Genomic DNA, 8846 nt, shown 5'->3' with positions numbered 1-8846 from the left:
AAGTCCAGAGGCTGAATCACTATCACCCACTGCACGTGCCAAGTGCAACCTTCATTCATAAAGAGAATTAATGATTGTTAGCTCAGGACATAACTTTTTTTTTTGGTAGGTCCTGGGTCCTGGACTCTGGGCCTTGGCGCTGCCCCTGAGCAATTCAGCTCAAGGCTGGTGCTGTACACCTTGAGCCACCGTGCCACTTCCTCAGGGACATAACTCTGGGGTGTATTCTATATGAAACGATGTCTTTTTCTCTTCCCTTGTGATGCCGGGGTTCCAGCCCTGAGCCCCACACCTACAGAACACAGGCTCTACGCTGAGCCGCGTCCAGCCCTCTCTCCTGGACTACATTTTAGGTCGTTGCTTATTCAATAACTAACTGTTTTCTTTCCCTCCTGCTTTCTGAGTTGGCAGAAGACTTTGTTTTAAATTAATGCCCCCCTCGGGGCCCACATCCAGAAAAGAATGTTGGAATGTGTAGTTTAGAGTGTAGAGTCAGGGGCGGGTGCCGCTGGTCCCCTGGGGAAGGCAGCCTGGAGGTCAGGGGTGACATATGGCTTCCAGCCCCTGCCTTGGGAGACTTCCCAGAGCAAGCTCAAGGTCGGCCATTTGCCCACCCAGAGCTGGACCTCCCTCCTCTCCCCAGGCAGAAGGTCCTGTCCGTGCAATAGTGATGAAAATGCATTCCACCCCTACCCACCCTCCCCCCAGGACCCCTGCTGCCCCGGGCTTCTCTCCTGACGTCAGAGGCCAGAGACCATTGCTCGCTCTCCAGCAGTTTGAGCTCAGTGTTTACTCGCTCTATAAATGACCTCCGAGGCACCACAGGCTGGCAAGTACAATGGCACCTGGGACCTTCTTCCCCCATGCTGGAGGTAGTGCTGGGGATGGTGGTGGTGGTGGTGGTGGTGATGGTGGTGATGGTGATGGTGGTGATGATGATGGTGATGGTGGTGGTGGTGGTGATGGTGGTGATGGTGATGGTGGTGATGATGATGGTGATGGTGGTGATGGTGGTGGTGGTGGTAATGATGGTGGTGGTGGAGGTGGTGATGATGGTGATGGTGGTGATGATGATGGTGATGGTGGTGATGGTGGTAGTGGAAGGGGTGGTGATGGTGATGATGGTGATGGTGGTGGTGGTAGTGATTGTGGTGATGATGGTGGTGGTGGTGGTGATGGTGATGGTGATGGTGGTGGTGATGGTGATGGTGATGGTGGTGGTAATGATGGTGGTGGTGGAGGTGGTGATGATGGTGATGATGGTGGTGGTGGAGGTGGTGATGATGGTGATGATGGTGGTGGTGGAGGTGGTGATGATGGTGATGATGGTGGTGGTGGAGGTGATGATGGTGATGATGGTGGTGGAAGGGGTGGTGATGGTGATGACGGTGGTGGTGGTGGTGGTGGTGGTGATGGTGGTGATGATGGTGATGGTGGTGATGATGGTGGCGGTGGTGGTGATGATGGTGATGGTGGTGATGATGGTGATGGTGGTGATGATGATGATGATGGTGATGGTGGTGATGATGATGATGATGGTGATGGTGGTGATGATGGTGATGGTGGTGATGATGATGGTGGTGATGGTGGTAATGATGGTGGTGGTGGAGGTGGTGATGGTGGTGATGATGGTGGTGGAAGGGGTGGTGATGGTGATGACGGTGGTGGTGGTGGTGGTAATGATGGTGGTGGAGGTGGTGATGATGGTGATGGTGGTGATGATGGTGATGATGGTGGCGATGATGGTGATGGTGATGGTGGTGATGGTGATGATGGTGATGGTGGTGATGATGGTGATGATGGTGGCGATGATGGTGATGGTGATGGTGGTAATGATGGTGGTGGTGGTGGTGGTAATGGTGGTGGTGGTGGTGATGATGGTGATGGTGATGGTGATGATGGTGATGGTGATGGTGGTGATGGTGATGATGATGATGGTGATGGTGGTAATGATGGTGGTGGTGGTGGTGATGATGGTGGTGGTGGTGGTGATGATGGTGGTGGTGGTGGTGATGATGGTGATGGTGATGGTGATGATGGTGATGGTGATGGTGGTGATGGTGGTAATGATGGTGGTGGTGGAGGTGGTGATGATGGTGATGGTGGTGATGATGGTGGTGGAGGTGGTGATGATGGTGATGGTGATAATGGTGATGATGGTGGTGGTGGTGGTGATGATGGTGATGATGGTGATGGTGATGGTGATGGTGGTGGTGGTAGTGATTGTGGTGATGATGGTGGTGGTGGTGGTGATTGTGGTGATGATGGTGGTGGTAGTGGAGGTGGTGATGATGGTGATGGTGGTGATGATGGTGATGGTGGTGATGATGGTGGCGGTGGTGGTGATGATGGTGATGGTGGTAATGATGGTGGTGGTGGAGGTGGTGATGATGGTGATGGTGATGGTGATGATGGTGGTGGTGGTGGTGATGATGGTGATGGTGATGGTGATGATGATGATGGTGATGGTGATGGTGGTGATGGTGGTGGTGGTGGAGGTGGTGATGATGGTGATGGTGATGGTGATGATGGTGGTGGTGGTGGTGATGATGGTGATGGTGATGGTGATGATGATGATGGTGATGGTGATGGTGGTGATGGTGGTAATGATGGTGGTGGTGGAGGTGGTGATGATGGTGATGGTGGTGATGATGGTGGTGGAGGTGGTGATGATGGTGATGGTGATAATGGTGATGATGGTGGTGGTGGTGGTGATGATGGTGATGATGGTGATGGTGATGGTGATGATGGTGATGATGGTGGTGGTGGTGATGATGGTGGTGGAAGGGGTGGTGATGGTGATGACGGTGGTGGTGGTGGTGGTGGTGATGGTGGTGGTGGTGGTGATGATGGTGATGGTGGTGGTGGTGGTAGTGGTGGTGGTGGTGGCAGGGCCGCTAGACTCTGTAAAGGGGCCCCTGGTATCCATGGTGATGCACACAGCGTAGAACCTCAGAGGTACAGAAGATGGCAGGTCCCTGGTCAAGGCAGGGTCTCTAAGGGGAGAGAGAAGAGATCGCAGGGGAGGAGGAGAGGCTGAGGGCAGGCATGGCATCTGGGGAGGGAATGAGGCAGGAGTGGGGGGCTGGGCTGGGGGCAAGGAGGGGCATGGGAACAGACAGTCTCCAGGGATCTGGGCTGGGCTGTTGTCTTTGTCCCAAGAGGCAAGGCAGGAGCTGGACATGAGCGAGGGGTGCAGAGGGAGGTCGGGGCCTCCAGGGGAGAAGGGAGGTGCAGTGGGGGCAATCCCTCCCCTCCCCGGCCCCCCACTAGGGAGGGGACCCTGAATCAGCAAGGCCGGTCAGGCAAGGCTGCGCACGGGTCCCCGACCCGGGGCTTAGCACGCCCCACAGCACTAACGCGCCCATGCCGGGCCAAGCAAATCTTTTGTGTTGGGCGGTGCTGAGCCAGCAGGTGCCTCAGGGTATAAAAACGGGGTCCCTTGTCACCCAGGGGCTCACCATGGCACAGCGCTCGGGGAAGGTGAGTGCAGTGGCCCAGCTGGGACCCCAACACCCCCTCTTGTCCAGTGGGCTGGGGAGGGGCAGACTTGCTTCGTGCACCTTTTAGGTATGGTGGCCCCAAAAGGCTGGCTTGACTTTTTAGTTAAATGGAGGCCAAAGGCCTCTCAGTGTGGGCACCGTCTTGTACCCCCTTTCTTGTGTGTGTGTGTGTGTGTGTGTGTGTGTGTGTGTGTGTGTGTGTGTGTGTGTAGTCTTGGAGTTGGAACTCAGAGCCTGGGCTCTGGCTCTGAGCTTTTGTACTCAAGATGAATGCTCTACCACTTGAGCCACAACTCCACTTTGAGCTTTTTTCTTTTCTTCTTTTTTTGGTGATTACTTAAAGACATGATTCTCATGGACTTTCTTCCCTGGACTGGTTTTGAACCATGATCCTGAGATCTCCTTTTCCTGCGTAGCTAGGATTACAGACGTGGTCACCAGTCAAGATCTCCCCTCCATTATTCTCCCCTATCTAACCCCTGTCACCCTTTTGAGCCCCGACTCTAGCCCCCTCCACCTCCTAAGTCAGGAGCAGGAAGGGCTCTAGCTCGGGGCAGGGAGCTTTGATGGTTCCTGCAGCAACCCTTCTCTTGTGGGATACCTGTGGTCCTTTCTCCCCACGGTCTCTTCCAAGACCCTCATGTCCATTTCCCGGCTAAATGCTGAGACCTGAGGGACCTGCAGCTCCTGGGTGCTCAGGTCTCTGATCCGACGAGGCCTCGCTGAACAGCAGCTCCACTCACCCATCTGCACGGGCCATATTGCGCATCAGTAGCAAACAGGCCCAGCAGCCGCTGGTGGGAAAGAGCCAAAGCCCAAAGGTGCTCGGTCTCATGAGTGTTTGTGCTCATCCACAGTGCTCTGGCCAAAAGCCCAGGGCCACCCTGTGGGTTGGTCAAATTCCAGGTCCAGCACCTGCCTATCAGCTAGGGGAATGCCTATTAGAAACCAAGACCCCGGGCGGTTTTACACGCCAGACCTCGTGACCTGGCATTCACCCATTTTAGTCTCTCCAGGGACAGAGATTCAGTGCTAGGAACTTGGAATTTTGGAGAAATAAATGTTGGCTTTGGGGTGATGAGCTGTGGATGAATTTACTCCTTTGAACACATTTCCTTTAATATCTTTAGGCTTTAGCAATCAGTTCAAGTTGGGTTGAGCAAATGCAGGCGAAGCCCCTGAGAGAGCACAGCTCAGCAATTGGCTCCCTGGCGGGCTTGGCAGGTCAGGGCCGGGAGCCTGTCTGACATCAGCCCTTGGTCCTCTGCCCAATCAGCAGATGGTGACTCGCAGGGCCAGGTCTGGGGGCTCTCTTGGGGATGGAGGGTGGCCCCTGCCCCCAGGCTCTCCCGTGGCCTTCCTAGATCACACTTTATGAGGGCAAGCATTTCACTGGAAGGAAGCTGGAGGTCTTCGGGGACTGTGACAACTTCCAGGACCGAGGCCTCATGAACAGAGTGAACTCCATCCGCGTGCAGAGTGGTGCGTGGCTCTGCTTCCACCACCCCGACTTCCGGGGCCAGCAGTTCATCCTGGAGCACGGCGACTACCCTGACTTCTACCGCTGGAATGGCCACAATGACCACATGGGCTCCTGCCGGCCCGTGGGGATGGTGAGTGCCACGTGTGTGGGGCCCTCCAAACCAGGCCGAACCCTTGCAGCAGCTCACCCTGGGGGGACCAAGTTGAGGAGCCCGGGTGCCAGGGGCTCATCCCTGTAGTCCTGCCAACTCAGGAGGCTGAGATCTGAGGATCACAGTTCAAAGCCAGCCTGAGCAGGAAAGTCTCTGAGACGCTTATCTCCAATTAACCACCAAAAAGCCGTAAGTGGCGCCGTGGCTCAAATAAAAACAAAAACCCTCAAGGACAGGCCGTGAGTTCAAGTCCCATTACTGGCATCCACACCCCAAAACTAATCATGTAGCTAAATTTCCATATAAAACGATGGTAAAAATCTAGCTGGGTGCTGGTGGCTCACACCTGTAATCCTGGCTCCTCAAGAGGCTGAGATCTAAGGATCGTAGCCTGAAGCCAGCCTGGGCAGGAAAGTCCTGAGACGCTTATCTCCAATGAACTACTCAGTAAAAGCCAGAAGTAGCACTGTGGCTCAAGTGATAGAGTGCTAGCCTTAAGCAAATGAAGTTCAGGGGCAGAGCCTAGGCCTTGAGTTCAAGCCCCAGGACTGGTACACGAGTGTATGCGCGCGCACACACACACACACACACACACACACACACACCTAAGTTTGGATTTTCAACTGAATGGGGGGCCATCAGCAGAAGGTAGGCTGGTGTGAGTGTGGTGTGGGGTGCAGATGGCCATGTAGCTTCCAGAGGAGGAAACAGGAGCATTCCAAGGCCATGCAGCAGGAACTGTGGGCCAGGTCCTTGGATTTGCACTGGCGCTGCCTCCCCAGGCATGGCCTGGCAGTTCTGTACCCCAGCTTTCCTGTGTGCTGGGGCAAACAGAGAGTACCTGTCTATCTATCTGTCTGTCTGTCTGTCTGTCTGCTTGTCAGGGGTCGCCTGTGGATGTGTGATCTGGGGCTCTGGGAAGCCTCTGGGAACTCAGGACAGGCGCTCTCTGCGTGGGGCCCCATTTCTTCTCCATATATCTCACAGAACCAGCTGGGCTTTGGCACCACTGATTGTACGAATGCCTTCCTAGTATGTCTGCCAGACTGAGGACCTTGGGGAGCTGAATTAAAATGGCTGGACTGGCTCTCGCATTCTGCTATTTGTGTGAACTATATGGAGCAGGCAGCTTGCAGCTTGTGAATGCTGTTCCCACAGGAACCGTCCCTGGTGCCAACCAGGGTGGGGACATGGACCCCACGGGGGCCCGGCGATGGGGAGCTGGCCCTCTGTGGTCTGGAAGCAGGAGTCTGCGTCCTGGTGTTACTATGATGATGTCAGGCCCCGCTGGGGCTGCAGCAAACCGCGGTCGCTATTTGTTTTCGGTCCTTGCCTTCGGGTTTTAATAAAAAGGCTCTATTGCAATTCTAAAATATTATCATTGGAAGAGCTGCCCATGGCTTGATGCCCGGGGCAAGGGCGTCAGGGCCGTGCAGTGTGTTACTTTGACCTGGGCAGGAGGCCCCACACTGGTCCAGCGACCTCGCAGCCACCTTGCCCTCTCTGGGCTGACGTGGGTTGGAGAACTGGATCGGTTCAGTGGCTCTGAAGACGTGGCTAGTACCGGATCTCTGAGCCACACCTCTAACCCTGCTTTTGATATTGTTCAAATTGGTGTCTTGTTTTTTGTCTGGGTCAACCTGAACCTTGATCCTCCTATGTATGCTTCGTGTTTAAGTAGGATGACAAGTATTTGCTACCCCCAGCATGTAGGTGTGTGTGTGTGTGTGTGTGTGTGCTAGTACTTAAGGCTTCTTTCTCTCTTGTTCAGCTTTTTCCCACTCAAGGCTGGTGCCCTATCCCTTGAGCTATGCCCACTATCCCAGCTTTGTGCTGGTTAATTGGAGATAAGAGTCTTTGGGATTTGTCTGCCTGAGCTGGTTTCAAACTAAGACTTGTGATCCTCAAATCTCAGCCTCCTAAGTGGCTACGATTATAGATATGAGCCACCCTTTCACAGGCTCGCACTCCACTACTTTCAGCTACAGCGCCACTTCCTGCTTTCTGGTGGTTAACTGGGGCTAAGAATGCCATGGCCTTTCCTGTCCACGCTGGCTTTGAACAGATCTCAGCCTTCTGAATGGCTAGGATTACAGGTGTGAGCCACTGGCACTCAGCTCACATAAGCTTTTATTGGTTCCAATGGGGTCTTGAGGCCTTTTTGCCCAGCTTGCTCTGCACCTGATCTCAGCCTCTAGAGTAACTAGGACTCCAGAAGTGCCGAGCAGCCGAGTGCTTTATAAAGTAACATCATATCCCCGTGAAATCCCAACGCCATTGGACGTTGGTGTGGGAGCCGGGGCCCTCGGTGTCTAGAGATCTGGTGCACCTGATTGGGTATGGGGAAGGAGGGGACATTCTCGCACCCCTTCTTTCCTTCTTCCACTCTTTGTGTCTTGGAGCACGGGGAACATTTCCGCCTAGAAATCTTCGAGGGCTGCAACTTCACGGGGCAATGCCTAGAGTTCGTGGAAGACTGTCCCTTCCTTCAGGGCCACGGCTGGGCCAAGAGCTGCGTCAATGCCGTCAAGGTGTACGGAGACGGAGCGTGAGTATGGGTCCGGTGGCAGAGCCCAGGCCTGCCATGCTGGACATGGGGAGGTGGTCTGCTGCTCCTGGGCATGGAGGGGTTGGCACCGTGCCCCGCACCCACAGGCTCTGTCCTCACTCAGCTGCCTCCTCTGTCTCCAGACAACTAACAGGGCCTCCCTCCTGGCCCAGCAAGACCCTGGGGTCCCAAGACTCCCTGACGTCCCTCCTCTGGGGCGCCAGGCCTGAAATGGAGGAGAGTGCACCTCTGGAATGGCATGAAGTATGAGTTGGTTCATACTGTCTCCTTTTGCCCTCTTCCCGCCTAGCTCCGTCTTCAAACCTGCCCCTGCCTGGGGAGGCTGCCAGGCCCCTGGCCTCGGCCCCCGCCTCACAGCACCCTGCTTGACTTGGGACAGAGCTGGACAGATGTTCCAAGGTCCCCTCCTGACTGCCTGGGCCCCAGGTTTCTCCACCTGCAGACGCACAGCCTTCCTCTGTGAGGAAGCCAGGGCCTGGATCCTCTGCCTGGAACCGCCAGAAAGGAAGGCAGGAAGGGTCCCGGGGAGTGTGGTCAGCACAAGTCCCCTTTCTACCAGCCCCTGCTCCTCTGCACTGAGGTGCCCTGCCCTGCCTGTGGCAGGCGGCCTGCTTCCTGCAGGCACATCTGTGGTGGGGAGGGTGTGTGTGTGTGTGTGTGTGTGTGTGTGTGTGTGTGTGTGTGTGTGTGTGTGTGTGTGTGCAGGGGCCAGGAGCAGCCCCTGGCCAGTGCTTTGCTGGGTCTCCAGGCCTCCCTGACACCCTGATCATCCTTCTGGCCCCAGGTGGGTGCTGTACGAGGAGCCAAGTTACCGGGGCCGCCTGTACGTGGTGGAGAGGGGCGACTTCCGCAGCTGCTCCGACTGGGAGGCACCGAGCGCCCGCGTGCAGTCGCTGCGCCGCGTGGCCAACTTCTTCTAGCAATAAAGGAGCTAACGCCGCTGCGCCCTGCTCTCTGCGCCCGGCCGGGGAGCGGGGGGCACAGGCCGGGTGGGGCTCCGCAGGACAGGGGGGCCAAGCACCTCATCCCGCTCTTGAGCAGCTGTGCCAGGTGGCAGGTGATGGTTCTGGAGACCGGGCCACCGGGGCCCTCTCCTGTGGGGGACCCAGTCAGTTAGGAGGATGGAGGGGTGCGGGCCAG

General features: G+C 55.9%; 1 protein-coding gene across 1 annotated transcript; it reads left to right on the top strand.

Moving 5' to 3' along the window:
* Positions 1 to 4835: 4835 nt before the first annotated feature.
* Crygn (crystallin gamma N) lies at positions 4836 to 8626 on the top strand. The gene is made up of 3 exons (XM_090332452.1): positions 4836 to 5116; positions 7540 to 7685; positions 8491 to 8626. Exons 1-3 carry the CDS (start codon positions 4952 to 4954, stop codon positions 8624 to 8626), a joined length of 447 nt encoding a protein of 148 aa, XP_090188578.1. The 5' UTR covers positions 4836 to 4951.
* Positions 8627 to 8846: the final 220 nt, after the last annotated feature.

Source organism: Megascapheus bottae, chromosome 5 (assembly GCF_031878675.1).
Source record: "Megascapheus bottae isolate mThoBot1 chromosome 5, mThoBot2.hap1, whole genome shotgun sequence".
Lineage (NCBI taxonomy): Eukaryota > Metazoa > Chordata > Mammalia > Rodentia > Geomyidae > Megascapheus > Megascapheus bottae.
This window is presented reverse-complemented; position numbering and strand designations above follow the sequence as displayed.

Excerpts from the sequence above, each read along its gene's own strand:
- Crygn (XM_090332452.1), top strand. The coding sequence starts at position 4,952 with ATGAACAGAGTGAACTCCATCCGCGTGCAGAGTGGTGCGTGGCTCTGC. Across the intron at positions 5,117-7,539 it reads CCTGCCGGCCCGTGGGGATG|CACGGGGAACATTTCCGCCT; the intron begins GTGAGTGCCACG and ends TGTGTCTTGGAG. Across the intron at positions 7,686-8,490 it reads AAGGTGTACGGAGACGGAGC|GTGGGTGCTGTACGAGGAGC; the intron begins GTGAGTATGGGT and ends TTCTGGCCCCAG.